At 37.0% G+C, this 25923-nt stretch overlaps 1 protein-coding gene across 2 annotated transcripts; it reads right to left on the reverse strand.

Annotated features, from left to right (window-relative positions):
* Positions 1–980: 980 nt before the first annotated feature.
* On the reverse strand, positions 981–23708 carry mst1ra (macrophage stimulating 1 receptor a). Of its 2 annotated transcripts, none has more exons than XM_081380017.1 (21): positions 23487–23708; positions 19326–20590; positions 16215–16388; positions 15652–15777; positions 15314–15478; positions 14157–14317; positions 7040–7175; positions 6786–6922; positions 6482–6652; positions 6272–6365; positions 5987–6190; positions 5321–5467; positions 5070–5223; positions 4860–4949; positions 4585–4779; positions 4405–4485; positions 3385–3566; positions 2988–3097; positions 2675–2840; positions 2345–2481; positions 981–1777 (listed from the first exon to the last, which is right to left on the reverse strand). In XM_081380017.1, exons 2-21 carry the CDS (start codon positions 20514–20516, stop codon positions 1564–1566), a joined length of 4035 nt encoding a protein of 1344 aa, XP_081236143.1. In that variant the 5' UTR covers positions 20517–20590; positions 23487–23708; the 3' UTR covers positions 981–1563. The 2 variants fall into 2 exon arrangements, with proteins under 2 accessions (XP_081236143.1, XP_081236144.1); XM_081380018.1 differs by having other exon boundaries at positions 23498–23699.
* Between the last annotated feature and the right edge of the window lie 2215 nt (positions 23709–25923).

Here is a 25923-nt window from a genome sequence, read left to right on the forward strand (position 1 = left end):
TTCATGTTGACATTAATTCTCACTTGTGAATATAACTTTCCAATATATGATTTAGGAAATGGATTTTAAAGAGATCAAGGCAAGCAGTTAGACTGAAAAGACATAAATGACTCAGCATTTCATGACACTGGCATTTAAGTGTTGCGTTTCTTCCCAATGTGACAACTATATGACTCACTGCAGTACACTAGAGGACAAACCTTTACACAACATGATGCTAGCGATACTAAAGTTATGTGGAAAATAACCTACAGAAGGTCTATACTGACCTCCAGTGACGAGGAAGGTGAATCCCTTCAAATATGTCCAAAATCCTAGAATAATTTATTATCAGAACATTATCACTGCTATTGTAGGTCACTGAGCTATAACTTTACTAAAAGCAATGTAAATTATTAGCATCATGGTTCATATTTTTCAATAGCATGCATGCACCCCAGTGCAGCCATTGTCGTTAAAGAGTAAAGTGCTAAACAAATTGAGTAATCAAGTTTTCCACCATTTTAATCGCTTACAGCTATACCCGGCTAACAAAAATATGATCTAAGAACATTTTGAAAATGTTCGCATTAAATTATGTAAAGATTTCATGTCTGAATGCTCTCTTAACGTTCAAAACGTAGTTTTTTTTTATGTTTTAACATTTTTGTTGGTTTTGTGAATGTTAAGGGAACATTAAATTTGATTATTCTTCAAACATTATGGGACTGTTACTTTTGAATGTTGAACGATGTATGAATAATGCCTGTGTGCTAACGTTTTGAGGTCATTATTAATGACCAGATAACTTAGAATGAACATTCTATTAACGTTACTGAAAAATACATTTTTATAGCTTTGAGAGAACATTAGCCAAAGTTCTGAGAACGTTCTTAGCTGGATATATTCTCGAGAAATGACAAAATAATTTTGTACAACTTTTGTAAGATTATTCAAATCTGCATTTGCAATAACTATGCAAGAACTTTAAAATGTTGTTTAAAAAAAGTTTGTAATTTAATGTCAACAACATTAGTTTGAACTCTTTATTTACACTTTAGAAAATATCACAAAAAAGTAGTAGAATGAAACTGATGGAATCATATTTCAAGTAATATCATTGCTCTTATAATTTTTACAGGCAGTGTGAACATAAAAATGGCTTGTTGCTACAGTCTTCCGGATAGAACCGTGTTGCACTGTAAAGTATGAGCAATAACAGATGATTCAGTTGTTATCAGGGTAATAAACAATTTCATGTGCTTTAAAAAAGTATAAAACAATACAATCATCATACTGTAACACAACAAAAGTCTGCATTCATTTAAAAAGTGCACTTGCCCAGAAATTGTTAAAATCCCAAAGACAAGACATCAATTCGGCTGTGAATCTAGTTCACAGAGGCATGACCATTACAGAGGCACACAAAGAATGTGCATTGTCTTTGGCTGGACACACATAAGGATTCTCCAAATACAGCAGATAATCTTCAGTGCATGCTCTTTGGTTCACAAACTTCACAGGACTATACGAGCCGTTGAATCCACAGGATGAAGGCAGCTCAGACTTCATTTGGGACTAGGGTCAGGTGGAAGAAGAGTGGTCCGAGTGCACGGGTGGGGCCGGGGAGAGTGAGGAGTAGGGCCGGGGCTGGTCTAGATTCACATAGGTGATCTGGAGGTTGATGTAATGGTCCCCCTCTAGGTCGGAGTGGATCTCTTGAATAGCTTGTACGAGCGTAGGGAAACCTGGTCTCTTCTCAGGCTCAGGATGCCAGCACTGCATCAGGATGGACCACCTATAATACAAAAGTAAAGTACACAATCCAAAATTATATATATATATAGTAATTTATAGTATGTAATTTATACTCTATTGGGCCGGATTTTCTATCAGCTCTAAACCAACCCTCTTTTGGTGATGTGGACATTTTTGTGTCTGACCTTACTGCATTTGAATGAGTTTTCCTTTCAGATGCAAAATTTATGGTAGGAGAGTATTTAATCATGCAAGGTGATTTACTGAGGTTTGCGCTAGTCAGTTCACTGGTATTTTCGCCATTATTTAACGCAAACAAAAAGTATGTCTTAAACCAGATGCTAATTTGCGTTGCTCTTGGTAGATTTCGTTGGTCATTATGGAAATGATCCGGCTGTATCTGTGTTCTTTAATTTGCACATCGTCAGTAGATCACGTGCAGAGCTTTCCAGTCCCATGTGCGCTTTTTTGGAATTGGACTCTCATGCTAATTTGCCCTGTTTAGTAAATCTGGCACATAGTATATAATCAATGAGAAGTCAGTTTTGATTCCACATGAAATTCCCCCTTTAAAATGAGCAGCAGGTAAATACACGTAAAATCATACATGGAATCAAAGCAGTATTGTGGCTGTGGCAGTCGACGGCCTTGCATCAGATATGATGTAATGTCATAAGGGTCCACATCAGGATATGGACTGGCCCCTCTTGTCATCATCTCCCACATCAACACTCCATAAGACCACTAGAGGGAATAAAATGCATACATTTGTATGTATGTTATATAAAGAATGTAGCGTCATACCTACCTGCTAAAATTGAAATCCCTCTATTTGATACATTTACATAAACATTATTATTTTTTACCCCTATTAATCATGCGGTTTTAAAAACATGATTCTTGTAATGGTATAAAGATTTTTCATGTTTAAACTTACCACATCTGATTTAGTGGTGAATTTCTGTGTCTGCAGACTTTCTAAAGCCATCCACTTGACTGGCAGCTTTGCTTTCTTGCTGTCCTGGATGCTGTAGTATTCCTTATCATAGACATCTCGTGCCATGCCAAAGTCAGCCACCTTCACTGTAAAGGACTCATCCAGCCTAGGAAAAGCAGTTCCATTCAATAGAAATGTATTTGTCCATACTCATTGTACTTTGGTAAGAAAACAAAAAAGGCTGTTGATTACAGTTTGAAATATACATAATCTACTATACATATTATGATAATTAAGGTTGCCGGTTACTTACATGCAGTTGCGTGCAGCAAGATCTCTATGCACAAATTTCTTGTTTGCAAGATACTCCATTCCTTTGGCAACTTGAAGACCGAAGCCAACCAGGTCCTTCACTGTGGGATTCTGAACATGAAAGATATGTTTTTATGAGGCATTATTCAGTATAACATTTTAGTAAGGTGACCTGATTTTTAAAATATTAAAACGTTTCTAGACAAACATCCTTGTTGGTTCTGGAGCAACATTGCTATCGACAAATCATATTTTAGGGTTAAAGTTAGGCTTAAGATGGGGTTAGGGATGAGCTGGGTTTGAGTCATCAACCTATCAATTATGATGATTAAAGTAAGGGCTAAGATACAGTATGTTGTTCCAGACACTGATTTGTAGTATAAAATGAATGTGCTTACCCTCTGTGCAGAGCGGATGAAATGCCGGAGGTCTCCATGTTTCATGTATGGCAGGATCACCAGGGGAAGTCCATCACTGGGAAGCACAATGCCCAGGAGAGACAGGACATGGGGGTGGTGGAAGGCCTTCATAAAGATTCCTTCTCTTAAAAACTGCTCCACCTCCTCCAGATCAGTGATCCCTTTAAAGAAAGAATAAGACGATATTAACGATTGTCTTTTCCGTAATTGCTACACATGTTAATGTTGTAATGTAAACTGTAATGTAAAATACTATAATATCACTGTTTGTCTTTTGAAAAATTAATATATTCTATAGTCTTTTCATAAGCTTTAAACCTAGGCATGCATAATTTATTTGTTCAACACTGGTTATCAGTGTCACAATCACTACATTTCCCATCATCCTCCCTGGCCCTCACCTGCATGCTCTTCCTCTGTTCATTGTCAGCTGTATCTTGTTAGTTTCCATGGTCACTTGTTTCGTTTCCCTGATCATGGTCTTGTTTCCCTGATCTGTTCTTTGTGTATTTAAGCCCTCTGTTTCTCCCTGTTCCTTCTCTTGTATCTTTTACTTTAAGTTGATGTGTGGTTATGTTTCCTGGTATCATTTCTGAATTAAAGTCTCCTATTGAATCTCCTTCGTTGTGCGCTTGATCTCAACCACCTCACCCGTGACAATCAGCTGATATTAAAGATTTTTGAATTTATTGATATTGGTCAATGTGAGCTGTATAATGGTTGATGTAAATGATAACTAACACTCACTTAAAGTTACTCTTTATTAAAATAAATACTCTTTATTTAAACTAATACTTTGATAATGTTAAATGTAATCTTTAGAAAACATTTATTCTGTATATTATAATGTTGTGATGCCTGAATTCACTTTTAAAATAATTTTTTACATTTTTTAGATTATTCAGTAATTGGCCTTAACATTAAAAATAACTCTAATTATTTTTTCCAGCCACAATTTTAATATTGGTGCACCTTTATTTAAAGTGTTAATTTACTTACTATTGAGTGACTTGACCGCACAGTGAATCTCTTTGTCATCACTGTCAATAAGATATCCATGATACACCGTTCCAAAATGACCTGAGAAAGATTTGGGATGAGAATGTACTATTAAATGAAGGAAAAATGGAAAATAATGTACCAAAATCAGATGGATTGCTATTGCCCTAAGAAATGTACCTTTGCCAATAATTTGGTCATACTGGATTTTGACCTTCTTGGGTGGGATCAAAACATTCTTCACCTCCTCCAACAGATTTGGCCGGAGAGAAGACATAGAGATCGTCTGAGATGGCATCAAAGGAGCTGCTGCAGAGTCCATCGTAAGACTGGATAACGTTGTGCTCAAGGCTTGGAATGGAGAAACTCCCAGACCTACAGGACACAATTTATTTTCACTGAAGAATGGATGCTGTTTATAAATGATGCCTCATTGTTTTCACAGGTTGTCTCACCTCTTCTGTAGTCACCATCAGGTGATCTGTCATAATTCTCCACCGCTGCACGAGATGAAAGCATGGATAGTCGAACATGACCAAGTGCAGCTGCCAACCAAACAGTTTTGTTTTTTACATTCATATTCACCAAATTTGACATTTATTTTTCATACAGTAAAGGGCCCCTCATCCTGTTCTTGGTACCAAAAAGTTATTGAGGGCACTTACCTTTCTTTCTCTTGCGTTTATGTGCCATGACTACGTAGGCCAGAGCTGCCCCCACGCCAACTGCAGCTATGATGCCCAGCACCATGCCCAAAATAAAATTATTCTTTGTAGTAACTACCATACCAATGTAATATTCTTCTCCATTCACAAACAACTGAGAAATACAAAGTGGAAGAGAAGAGCATCATGAATAAAAAACAGAGCCATCTTAAACATATCAAAGCTGAATTCAATATGTCACAGACTCTGACCTTGACTGGCGCCCCCTGGCTAGGGATTTCTATATTTTTGGGAATCCAGCAGGTGATCTCATTGTCCAGAACTGTGGCCTTGCAATCCACTCCATTAATTGTCATGATGATTTCCATGCAACCGGACACCAGTGTCAGTTTTTTGTGCTGGAATAAAAACAAGCATTTGATTAGATTATAATACATAAAAATTTGAAGAATAATAGTTCAATTGATATTATAAATGCAAATTTTCACTTAAAACCAGCATTCATTTTTACACAGTTTTTAGCCATAATTTTAATTTAATAAATCATTTATTGTGTTGATTTACATGTCATGTCAGTCAATTTGAGTTATTTTGGCCAAAAAAAAATATGAAGAGAATTTTTAAATATTACAAAATACATTTTAAAATACACTAAAACAGAAAACAGTTATTTTAAATGGGAATAATATTTCACAATATTACAGTTTTTACTGTATTTCTGAACAATTAAAATTAAAAATGATAAAATGTGTATAAATTACTTTATATTTAAATATAAAAAATATATATTTTTAATATCAACATTTAACAAAAACGTGAAAACTTGGCCTGGTCAGATCCTATACTTTATAGTTAAAGGTCTGGCTATGTGAGACTATATAACCCCATATTTAATACATGCAACCATCTAGACGCACATGCAATGAGACTTTTTCCTGCCCTGGCATGAGCTTAAGCACATCTTTTTCAAACGGGATGGGTTCCCCATTAGCATGGCAGGTAAAAGTCTGAGACAGGAGTTCCTTGGCTCCATCCAAATCAACAGACAGAATTCCTGATGACTCCTCACATTCTGGGATTATACATTCCATCTGGGTGGGATTCCTTTGACCAACACACACCTAAGGAGATACATTATCCAATAAGTAGCAACTTATTCACTATTATCAAACATGGCTCTTCAAATTACAAATGAGTCCTACGGTTTGCACTGGTCTTGTGTTGTTGACTCTGTAGTTAATGACGGCCTGGGAAACAGAGTCCAGATTCTGCCCAGTGATGGTTATTTTGGATCCTCTTCATTGTAGCAACGCCCCAAAAAATACATAACAATTGAATGGCCTTTCACATAATTTACTGTTAAAGACCGCATTAAATGGTTAACAAAAGAAAAACTGAATGTTTTGACTCACCTTCTAAAACCACAGTTGGGCTTCACACCCGTCACCACAGGATTCTCCTTGTAGCTAAATGTTTTTGAGGCTGAAATAGTTGTTTCATCAATTACAACCTTCACATCTACTTCTGAAGTCTCCTCAACACTTTCAGACCTGCAAATGATAGACGTTCCATTGCTGGAGATGCTGTGGAGAAATAACAGGAGGAAAATCCTCAGAAAGCAGTAGTTAAAAATGTAATACTCACATCCCTATTTATTTCTAGACCATGATGACTTATAACTGTTAAACAGTGAATTTCATAACCTGGCACAATAACCTTTCAACAGGGCAAATTCTGTCTCCAAGGCTGACCGTTCTGCTTCCACCAGCATCCAGATGTTTTCCTGACAGGGTGACCAGGGTTCCTCCAATCTTAGGTCCAAAGTTTGGATTGATATCTGTGATTTCTGGGGTCTGATGGAAGATATTTGGTATGACAGAGTTTTATCAATCTAAAACAGCAAAATCATACATAATTACTTAACATAATCAAGTGGAATAATTAAAGATTGAGAATGTTTTGGTCATTACCACAAAACGGAAGTCTTGTATGCTAGCCTTCCCAAAGATGAAGTATCCACTTTCTACTCTTTTTTCATTCACTTCCATTGTTATATCAACACTTTGCTCCAGGCCTGACACTTCACCATCAAGCCTACACACCAGCCTGAGAGATGAATGAAAAATAACATTCATGAATAGATTTCACTATCTGAAATGAAGCTGAAATAAAATAACAAATAATAGATGGAAAAAAAAAACTACTAACTGAATTAAAAGGTTTAAGTTGAGGTACTAAAATTAAAACTGAAATAAAAGTAAAGATAAATATAAGTATGTTGTAAAACAAACTAATAAAAATGACACGTATAACAAAATATCTAAAACGTAAACCAGAAATAAATTTAAATTAAATTAATTAATTAATTGAAAACTGAAAATATAACCATAAAAGCTATTTGATGTATTAAATATTATAATGGTAAATAAAGCTAAAATACAATTGATAAAACACACATGTATGTATGCGTGTTAAAAAAAAAAAAAATGTAGTCCATGTTTATTAGTGTCGGGGTCATCAATATGAGTAACAACAAAGTTATCTGTATCCAAGAAAAGGTTGTCTGTACTGCACTGATTTTTGTTCTGTGTATCAATTTCCCTGAGTTTCACTGCTTCTGTATGTGATCTGTAACATTTGTGCATTTTATGAAATGCTCACCGGTATCTGGTCTGTAATAAGTTGTAATTGATACTCATTTAAAGCTTGTGCTTGCAAAGTACTCCTGCCCAGTGCCCACACAAAAACCCGGTTGAGCAGTAAATGTTTTATCTGTTCCTAAATGTTATACACACGTTAGTTTGACCTGAGTATTGGCTATTTAAAAAAAAAAGTCAAGTCAAGTCAAGTCAAGTTTATTTATATAGCGCTTTTCACAACACAGGTTGTATCAAAGCAGCTTCACAGTAATAAATTAGAACAATACATCAATGTTTGTTTCTAGTGGAACGTCTACGTTCGGTAATGCTGATCAATAGTATCGTTGATTGATTAATTCAATTAAATATCCCCAAATATCCCCAACTGAGCAAGCCAAAGGCAACAGTGGCAAGGAACCGAAAAACTCCATCAGGTGACCTAATGGAGAAAAAAAAACCTTGGGAGAACCCGGGCTCAGTCGGGGGCCAGTTCTCCTCTGGCGTTTATGAACTAGAGGTCGGATTTAACTGTAGGATTAAAAGTATTATATGAATGCCTGGCTGAAGAGATGCGTCTTTAATCTAGTTTTAAACTGGGAGAGTGAGTCTGAGCAACGAACAGTATCCGGAAGACTATTCCAGAGTTTTGGTGCTAAATGTGAAAATGCTCTCCCTCCTTTGGTGGATCTGGATATCCTAGGTATGACCAAAAGCCTCGAATTTAGTGATCTTAAAGAGCGCGATGGATTATAGGGCGATAGAAGATCGGTTAAATAGACTGGAGCTAAGCCGTTTAGGGCTTTATAAGTCAGTAGCAATACCTTGTAATTAATACGGGACTTTATAGGTAACCAATGTAGGGATGATAAAATCGGTGTTATATGATCATATTTTCTTGATCTAGTTAGAACTCTAGCGGCGGCATTTTGGACTAACTGTAGCTTGTTTATTAAGGATGCAGGACAACCGGCTAATAACGCATTACAGTAATCTAGTCTCGAGGTCATGAATGCATGAACTAACTTTTCTGCGTCAGAAATTGATAGCATATTACGTAGCTTAGCAATGTTTCTAAGGTGGAAAAAGGCTGTTCTTGTAACATATGAAATATGATTTTCAAAAGACAGGTTGCAGTCTAATATAACACCCAGGTCTTTTACTGTAGAGGATGAAGTAACAGGACATCCTACTATGTTAAAGTTGTATTGTGAGAGGTTTTGTGGGTGGTTTTTTGAACCGATAAGTAGTACCTCTGTCTTGTCTGGATTTAATAAAAGAAAATTATGCGTCATCCAATCTTTTATATCTTTAACACACTCTGTCAATTTGGATAATTTAGCGTTTTCATCTGGCCGTGATGAAATATAGATTTGAGTGTCATCAGCATAACAATGGAAACTAATTCCATGTTTCCTTATAATATTTCCAAGTGGCAGCATATATATTGAGAATAATAGAGGGCCTAACACAGATCTCTGCGGCACTCCATAGTTTACTGGAGTTATGATAGATTTTTCTCCATTTAAATAAACAAAATGGTAGCGGTCAGATAAATACGATCTAAACCAGCTTAATGCTTGTCCTTGAACACCAGTATAATTTTGTAGTCGATCTAAGAGTATTGTATGATCTATAGTATCGAACGCAGCACTAAGATCAAGTAAAACTAATATTGAGATACAGCCTTGGTCAGAAGCTAAAAGTAAATCATTTGTGATTTTAACGAGCGCAGTTTCAGTGCTATGATGCGGCCTGAATCCAGACTGAAACTTTTCATAGGTGTCATTTTCTTGTAAGAAAGAGCCCAGTTGAGCGGACACAACTTTTTCTAGTATTTTAGACATAAAAGGTAGATTTGAAATGGGTCTATAATTTACTAGATTATTCGGATCTAATTGTGGTTTCTTAATGAGAGGTTTTATAACTGCCAATTTAAATGTTCTTGGAACATGACCTAAAGATAAAGACGAGTTAATAATATTGAGGAGAGGCTCTTCCACTACAGGTAACACTTCTTTCAATAGTTTAGTTGGTATGGGATCTAATAAACATGTTGTTGTTTTAGAGGAAATGATAAATTTATTTAACTCTTTTTGTTCTATAGTTGAAAAGCACTGTAATTGTTCTTGCGGCGTGATAATTGAGGCTGAATTATAAGGCGCGATTGAGGATTGAACGTTTACAATTGTGGTTCTGATGTTTTCTATTTTCTCAGTGAAGAACTTCATGAAATCATTACTACTAAACTGTAATGGAATACTTTGTTCAGGAGACATCTGTTTATTTGTTAGTCTCGCCACGGTGTTAAATAAGAACTTAGGATTGTTATGGTTGTTTTCTATTAGTTTGCGTAGATGCTCAGCCCTGGCCGCTTTTAGGGCCTTTTTATAACGTGACATACTGTCTTTCCATGCGATTCTAAAGACCTCTAAGTTGGTTTGTTTCCATTTACGCTCTAAATTACGGGTTTCTCTCTTTAGAACACGCGTAGTACTGTTGTACCATGGTGCTTTACTTTTCTCTCTGACCTTTTTTAATCTAATGGGCGCAACAATATCCAATGATCCAGAGAGAATGGTGCTCATAGTGCTAGTTAATTCCTCAAGTTCATCTGTTTGTTTGGGTTCACTGAGCAGCTGAGACAGATCCGATAAGCTGTTTGAAAAATTATCTATGGTGGATGGAAGGATTGTTCTGCCTAATCGATAACGCGGCGCAGCATGATATATTACAGGAGTACGTAATATGCAAGTTACCATGTAATGGTCAGTGACATCGTCACTTTGTGGAATGATATCTATATCGGTTGGATCGGTTCCATGTGATATAATTAAATCGAGTGTATGATTAAATCGATGAGTCGGTCCGGTAATGTTTTGCTTGACCCCAAAGGAGTTTAATAAATCAGTAAACGCAGCCCCTAACGCATCATTTTGATTATCTACATGGATATTAAAGTCTCCAACAATTAATGCTTTATCGAAGTTAACTAATAGGTCTGAGAGAAAATCTGCAAACTCTTTTAGGAAATCAGCGTAAGGCCCAGGCGGTCTATATACGGTAGCCAAGGCTAGAGATAATAGGGATGTTTTTCTATCATCTAAGAGCGTAACATTTAGTACAAGTACTTCAAATGAAATAAACTTATAACCCGTTTTCTGAGTAACATTGAGAAAATCTCTATAGATTGTTGCAACACCGCCGCCACGACCATTCAGACGGGGCTCGTGCTTATAGGAGTATCCTGATGGAGTAGACTCATTTAAACCGAAATAATCATTTGGTTTAAGCCAGGTTTCAGTAAGGCAAAGTACATCGAAGCTATTATCTGTGACTATTTCATTTACAATAACTGCCTTAGGTGTGAGTGATCTAATGTTTAAAAGACCTAGCTTTAAAAATTGTTTTTGATTACCAATAGCAACATTTTCTGGTTTAATAACAATTAGATTTTTTCTAGATCCTGCAGTAGATTTATGATTTGATCTCACTAAACGAGGAATAGACACAGTTTCTATGCAATGTTCTACACTATTTATATCAGTTAAATTGGTGCAGCAGAGACTATGATTTGGACTTTTGTTTACTAGTCAAAAGGTATTTAACATTTTGGAGATGTTATCTGACAGAAGATCCGATCCGAATCTGTTTGGGTGTAAGCCATCAGCACGGTAAAGCCTAGGACGCTCCCAAAACAGATTCCAATTATTTACAAAGAGAAGTTTCTGCTCATTGCACCATGACATTAACCATTCATTAAGCGCAAATAATCTACTAAACTTTTCATGACCTAGTCGGTACGTGGGAAGCGGTCCTGACACAATAATCGTTATATCAGGCGATGTGCTGCGTACCGTATCGATCAGATTCCTGAAGTCTTTCTTCAAAACTTCCGTCTGGCGCAGTCTGATGTCGGCCCCTCCCGCGTGCAGGACAACGGTTCCGACGCGCTCGTTCAGAATCTCGGGAACGTGAGCAGCGACTTCGGAAACACGAGCACCAGGAAAGCAGTGACTATGCACCTTACTTTTATTTAACGTAACGTGTACGTGTCGAACGATGGAATCGCCGATGATCACAGCATCGCGTTCTGTTTCGCGAAGAGGGGAGAAGCGGTTTTGTGTGGATATCTCGAAAACCGGGAGGGTCGGAGAGAGTTTTCTTGGTCTAGACCTGACTCGCGACTTCCGCTGCGGAAAAATCCAGGCTTCGTGATGGCATGTTGGAGCCGGAGTGAACGAGACCATGGCTGATCGCGACCTCGACGTTCGGGACCGATGTTGAGGAACGCACGGAGTAGACGAGGTCGGAGTCAGCGGGTTAGTAACATTAATCTCTGATTTGTGTGCCTCGGCGCGCGATGTTTCGAGAGCCAAACGCCGGTCTATCAGCTCGGCTTTTCTTACTAAAAGGTCGTGGATCTGTTTCTCAACAGCTTCCAGCTCAGACTGCACCGCGTGCAGCTCAAATGTGTCCTCACCTGCACCAAAAGGTAGACTACTTACATTTGATATATTCGCCATTTTAACAGATGGACAGTAAGTTAAGTTAGCAACGACGCTACCAGTGGTGCTATCAATATTAATACTAATTTATGGCTTAAGTCTTGGATATAATCCGTCTTTTCAGTGGTACGGGTGTAGAGTAGACGCACGATAGGTGAAAAATGTTTGTTTGTAACTTAAATGAGTGCGGAGAAGACGCGTTCAGCCGTGATCCACGGACGTAACCTATAAGACAGGGCCGTTTGAAGGAATTTGGGGGCCCCAAGCAAAATGGACATGGAGGCCCCCCCAATAAAAAAACATATTATAATATGTAACCATATTCCGTCCGTTCGAAAAAAAAGTTGCACTAACTGTTTGTAACAAGCAGCATTTGCCGTCAGGCAGGTAGCTAACATAAACATATTTTTTCTAGCCTACCTGCTGCAAAATTACACCATTTGTACAAGACAAGTGGAGCTATTTTATCCAGTGTAATTTATCACTTACCACTAGGGGTGTAACAAAATTCACGGTTCGGTTCAATATGATACACACGTGTTACGGTTTGGTATGTTTTCGATACAGCAAAAAGAAAGAAATGCCAATTTCCTTGATTTATTTATTTTTCTTTTTTTAATCATAAAATATGATTTCTTTTTACTTTGAGCAATTCTGGAGCTATAATTGACTCTTCTTAGGAGCATATAAAACAAAACAGCTCCTTGGAAAAAATTTAATGTAATATTATAGTAGTTATAAACAAATGTTTATTTTAGTTAAGATTAACATTTGCATTGTATTCATAAAGTCAAAATAAAACCGACGTAATGTTACTTGAAGGCATTATAGCCTACTATTCCTGCCAAACTATGTGAATGTTTCTCACTAGATCTCGCAGTGATGTTATTACTTCTGTGGCGAATTCAAATGCTTTCTTTACTGGATCTCTTATTAGTGCTGTGTAGTAACAGTGTCGCATGATCACGATCGGCTCGCGCTGCACTGGTCCAAACTGATAAACAACGGTCCGTCAACCACACAATAACGAGTAGCTCAGTTTCGTTCCGCTTACATTACGTTTGCCATTTGATGTTGGGCAATGTTGTGGTCGCGCCGGCGTCTCTACATTATGAGCGCGCTTGCCACACGCAACGCGCCTACATTTGAAATAACGAAATTTTGGTCGGCAGGAAAAATGATCCAACGAACCGTTCGGTTTGAAAATGCGTACCGAACACCGAACCGAAAGCCTCGTACCGAACGGTTCAATACGAATACGTGTATCGTTACACCCCTACTTACCACTATCTTGTTTTTTCTTATCCTTCTCTTTCTTTCTCTTCATTCTTTTCTGGCTTCCTGAAGCATAATTCCGCTTCATGATGACTGCCGAGGAGGATTTGTATTTTGCGGCAGCAGAGATCACGTGGTTGGCTGGCTGCTGTCAGCGACTGCTGAGAGGGGCCCCCTTGAGGGGGATCCCGAAAACAGTGTCATTGCACTTTACTGCATTGTCTATCAAAGGGGCGCTCACACAGTTTGTCGTTGCATTTTATTCTTTACCAGTCGTTGTCTTGGGGCCCCAGGCCAGCTCGGGGCCCCAAGCAATTGCTTGGTTTGCCTGCCTTGTCGCGACGGGCCTGCTATAAGAGTATCCAGCGTTGGATCACAAGGCTTGAGACGCGTCTGCTCAACAATCCGCGTTATAACTATGAGGTGAGGAAAAGTAGAAAATGTTCGTTGTAAGTGAGTTTAAAGAGAAATCAAGAATTATAAATCAATCGATGGAGCTCCAAAGACAACAACGCGCTCAGACGCGACGCATGCGCATTCGAAACCTAAAAAAAAAAGGATATGCTTTGATACACCCCTGCCACAGCTTCTTGTTTCAGTAGAAAGAAAAAAAAAACTGTATTTGTCAAACCTTTTTGTGGGGAAACTAAAAAATGTGTGTTACTTACTGGGAACTACTGCTTTTCTCTGGTATAACAGTGCAGTTGTTATTTCCCACTTTAACCTGGTGAGAGGATTGAGTGATAGCAGGTCGGGAAGCTGATTGGAAGTTCCAGCCGCAGAGAGTAAGGTCACTCTTACCATTTATGGGCACTGTACTGGGGAAAAACTGAAAAGCAACAGTGCACAAAAATCAAGTTTTAGGGTTGTGCATAAAGCTCATTATAGTCACTATGTGACAATAAAAAAGGACTGAAATATGTTATTTGGATCAGCCTCGAACTTAATGTAAAACATGACTGTACAACATGTCTACTTAGTTTTTAATCATTAAAAAAAACAATATCAGTCAAGAGTCTGGACACAGACTGAATTTGTCTTTCATGAATTTACTCTCACCAAGGCAGCATTTATTTGATTAAAAATACAGTAAAAACAGTAATATTGTGAAATTTTGTAACAATTTAAAATAATGTACTCTACTTCCTGTGATGGCAAAGCTTAATTTTCAGCAGTCATTACCCCAGTCTTCAATGTCAAATGATCCTTCAGAAATCTGATTTGTCAATGTTGTAAATGGTTGTGCTGCTTAATATTTTTGTGAAAACTGTGATTAACTTTTTTTGGATTCTTTGATGAATAGAACATTCAAAAGTAGAAATAAAATCTTACTGACTTCGACCTTGTACAGAACAGTTAAAAATTTAAAAAAAACTAAAAATTTAATTCGTTTTGATTTTAATTCTTTGGAGAGCAAAGGAGCAGCCTACAAATGCCCAGCATACATCTTAGCAATTTACTGTACAAGACAGAATATTTTTTTTTTTTTATTTGACATCGTTGTATAATTTTCATACTTCCATTTGTGTTATTTCAGGTTTTATGACTTTACTGTTCTAAAATGTTGTATATAGTTCAAAACTAAGGTTCCTTTTCACTCAAATGACTACACAGCTAAAGCTGGCATTCCATCCAGTGTGAGACAAGGGTGAGAGTCCAACAAAAACTGCGGTTGTTAACACACCCCTGCCCTGATATGACTACAATGATATTATCAGTGCACACTCACCTTATATGATGACGAATGCAAACTTAAAAGACAGACAGTTTATTGTGTTTACATTTACTGGCAAATTATCGTCATACTCCACTGGCAATGCGTTACCTGGGTGATAACAGGAGGGCAGGAAATGCTGCTCCACTGATCTTCACACTTTTGGGAACAGACTCCACCACACCAGCTACATCCCATAAACTTGGGCGCCGCTAAACAGACTGAACAGTTGAGGAAATGGGCACAGCCTGGACCTCTTGGAGACACATCTATCAGCTGTACATAGGATGAAGAGAGACAGATTTGACATTGGATGGATGTAAACACAGAAAAATGCAGATGAAAACTATGAGTCACTTTCAGTGCACTGGTATATTTTAAACATTAAACCTTCGGTTCTCTGCTGACGGCTGTTAAGCTTTTGAACTGTACAGAATAAACATGCATACCTTGTTTCCAACAACAAAGAGCAGAGACTCGGAGGAACGAATGGCAGCCATTCGTGAAACTCTCTGCATGTCTTCCACAAGAGAGTAGTTGGCAAACACTACAGGGACGGATCTGCTCAGAATGACCTGAAAAGTAAACTATTTTATGTTTTTTTATACATACACATTTAACAGAATGATACTTAGTCACAGCTACACAAATATGAAACATGCATAACATTTGTCCATATAAGGGAAAAATTCATTCATAGTAACCATCCAATATGGAGCCAACAAAAGCCTGGCCTATGATCAGATTGGCCACTGATTAGAGGGAAAGATATGAACTTTAAACTTTTTAACAACTGTTAAGGAGAGGATTCAGAGGGGGGCAGAGCTTGTTGCAAATATTTATGGTGGCTGAGATGAAAGATTGGAGTTTGAAACCCACCTAAAAAGGCTTTAAAACACATATGTTAGCTCCATATTAAAATGTAAGTAAATTTCGGTAAAATGCAAAACGTTTTTCACAGTATTCGAAAAGGAATCTGTTTCTACCAAAACATTTGTGATGCACTATTAACCTGCAAGAGCCTTCCATGATCCGTGCCGATGTGTGCCACAGTCTTGGTCCCAATGGTGGTGACCAGAATAGAAGTGAAGAGAACATCGTTCATCTTTCCATTGAAGAAGTCCACTCTGTAGTAAGGCTTTGCCACCATGGTGGGGATAGCTTTGCAAGCCAAATCGTCTGTATTCTAGACAAAATAGAACAAAATGAATAAATATATTTTTTTTCATGTTACATTCAACATTACTTAGTAAATAAATCAGTAAAAAAACAGAGAGTACACAGAAAATGTCAATTTAACCTAAGTAAAACTGCAAAATCAACAATTACAAGAATATACACTCCATCCCACGGGTTCAAAGATAAGGCTTAAGCCTATTCCCAGACTAAAATGCATGTTTGAGCTGTTTTAACTGAAAGCAACGTGCACTGAGTTATCTTAATATCTCATTGTGCTGGCATTGTGCTTGAGATATCTTGTTTCAAGATGCACACGTGTAATGTTTTTTTTTTTTCTAAGGCATGTTTATGAAAGCTACTTACAGGTCAAATCCTGGCTTAATCTAAGCCCTGTCTGTGAAACCAGGCCTATATGTGAAGCTCAATGTATTGTTTGAATAAACAGCTATATTTTAATTTCATTGACACTTCCATCAAATCAGCATTTTTACTTATTTTCCATTTCCTGTGCCATTTTTATTATGATTTGCTTTACTGACTTCAAAAAGGGGGGCATTGTGACAGCAAAAAATGCATCCACAGCAACAGCAACCAGTGAAAAGGAAGCAGAAGCACTTGTAAACGGAAGGCTCCAGACGCCATCTGGCAATAATAAATGATTTCCTGCCCATAAAGCTTGAACCCTTGTACCAAATTAGGATTTTGTGGAATATGTGCAGTCTGTCAATAGTAACACTCTGTCCAGTCAGGATTTAATTTGCATTGCTGAAGAAATGAACGAATTTAGGAACATTTATACATTGCTGGGTAGTAACTACATGTAATCTGGATTAAGTACTTCGATTCTATAAATGTAGTACTTGTAATTAGATTATATTACATTCTAAAACTCATAATCATCATATTACAGTTACTTTTTATGGATTAGGCTACATGATTACATATTCACATTAATCATTATCTTTTCATCAACTCACAACTCTACAATTCAACTACAATTTTCATCATGTAATTTGTAACTACAATTTCCAAGTAATCTACCCAGCATTGCATATATATTTACAGACTTTCTTGCTCCCATGGAACATAAAAGGAGGAATATTTTCCATGCTTTAAAAAAGGATGTAAAAACTTCTTGGTATCATTAAAGAGGTCCATTCAACACATGCAAGATATTACAATTCTTCTGAAGTAATATACAATTCTTCTGAAGTAATATACAATTCTTCTGAAGTAATATGATAGCTGAGAGATTTTCTTTGAGAAGGTGTATAAATAAATGATCATTATCATAATCCATAATAACTTAGTATGTATGTAATAAACGTATCTAATAAATCATTTGTTACATCCACTATAACTAATGAATGGATTAAAATATTCTGTAAAATGTAATGGAATTGCATGAAATGAAAAACAAAAACAATCTATGTATGTGAGATGTACAGGATGGAATATCCAGAAATTACTTACAATGGATGCATACAAAATGCGCAATTTTAGAAAAACTATAACTACAGGACAGCATTATAAATATTGTTTTATTTCAGGCAATCCCCTTGTTATCTGTGTTTCTGCTGGTTAAAAACAAACTGTTGACGTCACTACTGAATATCCTACCAGCCCACTACATACTTTCTTTGATTTATCAGCTCTGGCTCAACGCCTTGTTTAAGATCCTGAGGGAAATTCAGCACAAAACATTTGCCACAGAAAGTTCAGTTCACTAGTAAGGTATTGAGTGACGTATTAGTTCATGTATGAGCATGTGGCGGCTGGTATCTACAAAACAGAAAGTGACTTCATTGATTCAACAGACTTTTAATCCACACGCGATGAGAGTGTCTGATAAAGTCTGATTGTCACTGAGATCCCTGAGCAAGTGCAGCTCCACATCTGAGTTTAAACTACAATCAAATGTTTGTGCGAGTCATTTCCTGAAAGTGGCCTTACTAACCATCAAATATGTTATGGTCCTCTCCTTTTAAGGTACAGGTTGTGTAATATAAACTAGATGAATTACATAAACCCTTTGACTAAACACAAGATGGGGACAAGTCTTGAGGTACAGGTAAAGCATAAAATGGCAGTAGACAAATTAAAATGACTCATTCAGCTTTTTTTAGAAAGGCAAAGTAAACATTCATAATTATTGACAAATTAATGCTATGGTGATCCGAACGGTTGCTAAGGCATTACTAGACGGTTGCTAGGGTGTAATGAAGGTTGCTAGGGCATTGTGAGGCAATTGCTATGATGTTTTGGGCCTTGCCAGCCAGTTACATTGCTAAGCGAATACTAGAGTGTTCGGGAGGTTGCAAGGGCATTGCTAAGGTAATCTGGGTGGTTGCTATTGCATTGCTAGGTGGTTGTTAGGGTGTTCTGGGGATTTTTGTAGCATCATTAGGATGTTTTGCGTGGTTGATATTGTGTTTCTGTATGGTTGCTAGGGCATACCTGGTGATCTGGGTGGTTGCTTGGGTGATGCTAAATTATTGTAAAGCAATTGCTAGTGGTTGCTAGGGCATCGAAGCAATTCTAGGGCATCGAAGCAACCTGGGGTTGCCAGGGCACTGCTAAGGTAATCTGGGTGGTTGCTATGGCATTGATATGGTGTTCTGAGGGTTGCTAGGCCATTTCAGGATGGTTGCTTGGGCATTGCAAGGCAATTGGTGAGGAGTTTGGGGGGTTGTTGGTGCAAGGGCATTGATGGGCAGTTTCTAGGGTGATCTGGGTGGTTGCTAGAGCATTGCTAGGGTGTTGTAAGGCATCTGCTAAGTAGTTCTGGGTAGTTGCAAGGACCATTGACATCCATAGTAGGAAAAAAATACTATGTAAGTCAATGGCTACCGTCAACTGTCTGGTTACAAACATTCTTCAAAATACCTTCTTTTGTAGGATTAATGTGAATTGTCAAGAAGCTCCACTGAGAATACAAACTTACCTCATGTGGGCACATTTCACAGGACTGTAAATGGCACAATCCCCGTGAGAGTTGCTCCGTCCCAGTTGAACAGCAGGACTCTACTCCCTTTTCTATGGCTCTGTTCACGTAGTCTATTGGAAATGCACACAAGGCAGACCGGCTGATAGGATTCCCCTTTTGATCTGATACAGCAAACACCCCATACAGAATTGGGCTTTCCATTTTCACCCCTAGGTCATCAGCCAGCTCCTTGCCTGCCGTACTGAAGTGAGCAGCTTGAACCGAGTTGTACACAACATCCCTAAAGCTCCTTCTCCGGCGTTTGGGCTCAAAGCGACATTCCAGAATGATCTCCCTGTACATCCAAACCTCGCTGTCCCTGATCGGCAGCCGACCAAGATGGGTCTGCAACTTGGCGTTTGATTTCATTGGGCTCTCCCATTGTACAGATAAGAAATAAACATATTCTTCCGTGGAGAACGTATAGATGTAGTCAATGGTAAATGTATCCTGGAATTTAGGAAGAACCGTTAGACCCTTCACTTCGCTGTGAAAACCATTTTCTGTGTTAAGTAGGCGGCGAATGGAAAGAGAGCGCTTGCCAAAAGTCCCGGCAATGGTGGTATTGATGGTAGCTGCTGTAAAGAAGTAAGATGAAAAACCATCTGTGACTGCACTGACCTTTGTTGCCAGAGGACTAGCAACACAGTCAGGACAATCCGAGCGTGAGTTGGCTTTTGCATCGAAAAAACATAAAGGGTTGGGAGGTTTTTGGCCTGCAGTAAGATCAATGATGTTACAGACTCCATACTGGGTGCTCCCACAGATGTACAGGATATCAAGATAGTCATGAGGCTCTAAAACAAGAACTTGGTTATCTGTGTCCAGTGAAGTTCCTGGTTCACTCTCAATATCACAGTGACAGGTCTGACAGTCTGGACTGCCAACTGGGCCAGTTCTTAATTCCCATAGTTTAGTGAGATTTTTGTCCAAGGCTTCAACAACATTTTGAGAGGCTACATAAACTTCATCATAATTTTCCTTAACAACTATGTTCTGTATGGATTTTGTAGTTTGGAAAAAAGAGACAGAGTAGGCAACAGAGAAGTTAATGTTCATTTGCGGGATCGCAGGACATGTTTTTAGGGCACAGGTCAAATGTATCTGCAACCAGACACACTTTAACAAGGTCCTGGGGCTGATGAACATCTCCACAGTCCTATGTAGCCTGAGGTGAAGGGATGTCACTGCTGTTACTAACACATGATGAAGATAACCAGGACCTTTGAATGGAAAAATGACAAAAATAGATGGAAGTGAGATTAACAATCAATGTAAAATGTTTTCTCCCCATTATGTCAGAACAACATCTATTCCATCCATTTACATTATTTTGACAGTAACTTAAGACTGCTGAATGCAGCTCTCACGAAACTGATCAACATATTCAGTTGATCGGCATTTTGATTATGTTGTATTATATTGCAAAGTTCTCCCTTACTCTATTATGCATGTATGTATTAGTGCTTATTACTCTAATCTTGCTAGTTTCATTGTACATTTAATAAATAAACTTTGATTTGAGGTCTTTAAATTAAAGTGAGATGAATTTGACACCACATTTTACTTTTAAAATGAATTAATGCTGTGCCTTGAATGAATAACTTGAATGCATAATTCATTAAAGGGATAGTTCACCCAAAAATGAAAATTCTGTCATCATTTACTCTCCCTCAAGTTGTTCCAAACTTGTATGACTTTCTTTCTTCTGCTAAACACAAAAGAGGATATTTTGAAGAAAGTCGGTAACCAAACGACTGATGGACCCCATTGACTTCCATAGTAGGGAAAAAAAAAATACTATGGATGTCAATGGGGACCAGCAACTGTTTAATTACCAACCTTCTTTAAAATATCTTCTTTTGTGTTTAGCAGAAGAAAGGAAATCATACAGGTTTGGAACAACTTGAGGGAGAGTAAATGATGACAGAATTTTCATTTTTGGTTGAACTATCCCTTTAAATTAATTAAAAACAATAATTATTAGTTGTTTTTTGTGGGTTTTTTTTTACCAAAATAGGCTACATTTACATGTATGCATTAGGCAGCTAAAATCCAAATGCTTGTTGCATTCAAGGTTAACATTTTATCGGTTACACACCATATTTCCATAGTTAAATTGTGGTCACGTGGTATAAGGAACCAGCGTTGTCAATAAATAAATAATAGCCTACAGCTTGAAGGCGTTCTCATATTTGGTATTTTGGCGGAAACTGTTACTAGGTAATATTGCAAGTGAACTTGCCTATGAAGTAGACGAAAAATGGCTGTATAATTACGCAATATACCCAGGGCCGGTTCTAGACATTAGGAGGCCCTAGGCAAAATTCATGTTGGAGGCCCCCCACCCGCCACCCCCCATAAAAAAACACTTGAAAACAAATATGATTCCTAACCTTTTTATTTATACAACATTTAATTTTAAAAGCAGTATATTTTTACTTACACAGTACATAAGTTTGGACACATTACTATTTGTAATGTTTTTGAAAGAAGTCTCTTATGCTCATCAAGCCTGGATTTATTTGATCAAAAATAAAGAAAAATAATATAGTGAAATATTATTAAAATTTTAAATAATGGTTTTCTATTTTACTATACTTTATATTTATGTGATGCAAAGCTGAATTTAGTGTCACGTGATCCTTCAGAAAACTTTATAATATTCTGATTTATTATCAAATGTTAGAAATGGTGCTTAATATTTATTTTATAACCTGATACTTTTTTTCAGGATTTTTGATTATTAAAAAGTTGTTTTTAAAAAAGTACAGTATATTCCTGTTTTTTCCTGTATTTTTGATCAAATAAATGCAGGCTTGTAGAGCATAATAATAAACTTCTTTCAAAAACATTAAAAATAGTAATGGGTCCAGACTTTTACCGGTACTGTATGTACATATTAATCAAACTTTATCTAAGGTAATGTCTTTTTTGTTTAATGAAGATGTTATTGTTATTGTTGTTGTTGTTGTTGTTATTTTGCTGTTTTATTCAATTTATTCACAGTTCCAGAATCCCACTAAGTGCTTTTATATTGCATTGCTACCTTAAATATGCTTTACACAAATCAAGTGGAAGAGAAAGACACGATCGCTACTGAGCAGAAAAAAAATATATAAACTGATATTATTGGCGTAATGTCAGGAGATGTCTAATCATCAGCAGAATTTAGAAGCCCATAGATATGAGATCCTTTAGCCTATTAGAAACATTTAAAAATGTTGTACTGTGTTGGCTTTTTAACTTAGAATACACACGTCTTGTCTTTTAATTTTGTAGCTTTTTTACTAGTCAGCTCCCGACACGATGTTATTCATTGTACGCGCAAATTCAAAGCGTCGCGTCTGGGCACGTTAATGACGCTCGCGCTCTTTTAAACTCGTAATAAAGCGGTGAATGATTTTTCCAGAAATGACGCTGATCTACAGTAGGCTACAAGTTTATATTTAGAATACATAATCACTCCAAAATAGATGACGACAACTCACACACCTGCATTATGAGCTGTGCTTCTTTGTGTGCTTATTAGGCTTTTGCCTCGCAGCACCTGATGGATGCGTTCGTTATACTTTCAGAAGCCGGCACCCGCTTTGTAACGGACACATTAATTGGTTTAACTGCAGTAATGTAACAGTCTATGGTTAAGATAAACATCGTCACTATTTTTAGTTAATTAATAAATATTGAAATAAATTGTAGATAGGACATATGTACAATTTTTTTTTGTCCCTCTGTCTGGGCCCCATCCCGCCAATCGGGCCCTAGGCACGTGCCTAGTTTGCCTTTGGGTTAATCCGGCTCTGAATATACCTATAGCTTTAAGAGAAAGATTTTCTCTGTAATGTAGGCTATTGGAACGTGCGTAAACTCCCTGTAACCGAATTCCCTGCCGTGTAAAAATAATGAATATGCAACTGTATGCGCACTTTTAACAGTAGATAAACAAACATGTCAAAGCGTAACCAGCTTTGATTTTCGTTTTTAGTTAGCTATATACTGAGGAATATTGACTAAAATGTGGCGTGTGGCGCGGGAATGTTACAAAAAGTCTAAGCGCTGACAAAAAATGATACAAATGTAGCCTATTATTGATTGTAAAAAAGTGTGTGAATTTACCTGAAGCTCACCTGTGGCCTTTTACCTCTTTCTCTGAAGTCCAATGAAGAGTGAACGTGCGCTCTCAAACGTCAAACTCCATAACAAAAACTCCACAGAATATGACAACAGTGATTGTACTTGATAAGTTGAGCCTACCTGAAGAAGAAAAAAAACCTCACAAGATTAACTGCTCTTCGACGGGACAGTTTCGACTTCTAGTATTAGCATGAGACAGAGAATACGGTCAGTCCCACAGAACACGCCTGAACACCTCATAAGGAAGTGATGTTGTGCAATTCCTCCTCAACCTAAATATCTCCCCAGGGATTGAAATCAAAATTAAGCCTTGCACACCCCTTTCCTTGTCTAAACAGCATTTAAGCGCATTTAACATCTAGATGACGACTAAGATCTCGATTTCCTTGGCTAGTAAGAGCAATAACATTTTTGAAGGAATGCAGGGAATTTAGTTCCCATGCAGGCTATAGGCTATTCTGGGGTGAGGGGGGGAAACTGGTACGTCAGCATTCATTAAAATGAATGTAATGGAAATTTAAGCCAGCAATACAGTGGTTCACTTTACGTAGGCCTAGATGTTGTTGTGATATACAGGTGTTCCACACTATTAAGAAACTGTTGTGTGGGCTCGGGAGGGTGGGAGAAATTAGTAATTGTGTTTTGGGTGTATCATTTTCCGATGTTGTCACATGAGTAGCATGTAGGCGGACGTAACAGATGATGTAATTATGGATTTCACATAGCCTATATTAATTACAGATGTTCTATTTACTCTTTATGTTCTTGTTTGCTAATTCTGCTGTCTAGATAATATTACAAAATATTTGAATAATTAGGCCTACTTTATCATACGAATTTATTTGTCATTATTTGTCTAAATGTAAAAATATTTTGTAAATAATAAATAATTTATAAATTATTATTATTATTTTCTTATTATCGTTTATTTATTACATTATTTTAGTAGCCTACTCAATGATAAAAATCAGGCATGATTTCATATGATGGCATTCAATATGAATACAGAGACCAAATTCAAAAAATGTGTTGAAATTATATTCTCGCATTCGCATCTTGATGAGTTACATCTTGTAGTCCTATATATATAGTATAAGTATATCCACATGGTGGCGCCAACAACCTGTATATATAAACTGTAACAACGTTTCATAAATTCAGAATGCTTTGTAAAATATCCAGATCTATTGGAACACCATTGCTTACAATTTGACAATGAAGGCAATTAAACCTATGAAATATTGATATTTAATATTTTTTGGCACTGCAATATGTGCACACTGCAAAAGTAGATGCTACTGTTAATAATTATAATTGCACGTGGTCTGAGTTTCATGGACATTACAATGAAAGAGACATTTATAATGTTAAAGAGAAATGCTGTTCTTTACAGCATTTGAGAACAGCTCAGCCTGTTATTAAACAGCCCATTTTGGACAGCCAGTTAAGACACAAAGGTCATCCAGACTTCCTTTTGTCTGTTCAAACTCTGTTTGGGGTCTTTTCAGACCGCTTTAGTGTGTGTCTGTTTGCCAGAACGGGTGGAAGTAGAGTTGTTGTTAAACGGAGTACCCAGAAAACTACATGCGTCATAGCTATTCACACTGGAGTGATTGCTATTCTCTCTGTCTGTCTCTGAATGTCCAAAGGTGCCGCTCAGGCCTCTGCTGAGGAAGAGAGTGATACATAAAGTCTTTCCAAAACACGAGAAAGAGAAAAACAGGTTGCTAAAGAGCCCATGAAATCAAAATTAGAGCTTCGTGGCTTTTAGTTCATGCCATTGAGTTCATTTAGTCGAGTAAAAAAGATAAGAAAGATTTATTTTTGTCATTTTAGCATCCATTGTTGTCTCTCGCTATCCAATTTTAAGCTAAATTGAGTAATTTCAATGCATTTAGTATATTTTTAAATATATTAACCTTTTATGGTTTAAATCGTAATAAAAGCCATAAGAAAAGGGTACTTTTTAGGTTTTTAATGTCTCTTGTCTATATTCAACAAGTTGCATGCAGTTTATATTTGTACATTTTTACAATTTCTCAATACTTATGTAACTTTTTCAAAACTTTTCATACAGTTCTCTTAACCAATTTTCAACTTGGCACAGCAGTTAATTTCACATTCAAAATGCACTAAAACTACCAAAGCACTCACATGAAGTAATTTTTCCATAAAACAATGATGTAAAAAATAACCACTAACAACAATTAGCATTATACAAAGTTTTCTTTTGTGAAAATTTTTACAAAACATGAATGACACTGCAGTGTTACATGGTTCAGGTGCAATATTATGTTTACCCTTTTGTATAGATGGTAATGAAATTGAAAGGCTAACACCTGTGTAGTTGTTCAGCTATCTAATTGTTTTGATACATTATTATTTATTTATTTTTTATTCAGAATATTTCATTATGGTA

Source organism: Scardinius erythrophthalmus, assembly GCF_964197995.2.
Source record: "Scardinius erythrophthalmus genome assembly, chromosome: 12".
Taxonomy (NCBI): domain Eukaryota; kingdom Metazoa; phylum Chordata; class Actinopteri; order Cypriniformes; family Leuciscidae; genus Scardinius; species Scardinius erythrophthalmus.

What these genes read in the sequence shown, in the direction of transcription:
- mst1ra (XM_081380017.1), bottom strand. Translation starts at nt 20,516, where the DNA reads ATGTTCATCAGCCCCAGGACCTTGTTAAAGTGTGTCTGGTTGCAGATA. An exon ending in TACAAGACTTCCGTTTTGTG is followed by an intron (nt 6,923 to 7,039) that starts GTAATGACCAAA and finishes ATCTTCCATCAG; the next exon opens with ACCCCAGAAATCACAGATAT. An exon ending in TGACCAAATTATTGGCAAAG is followed by an intron (nt 4,486 to 4,584) that starts GTACATTTCTTA and finishes AATCTTTCTCAG; the next exon opens with GTCATTTTGGAACGGTGTAT.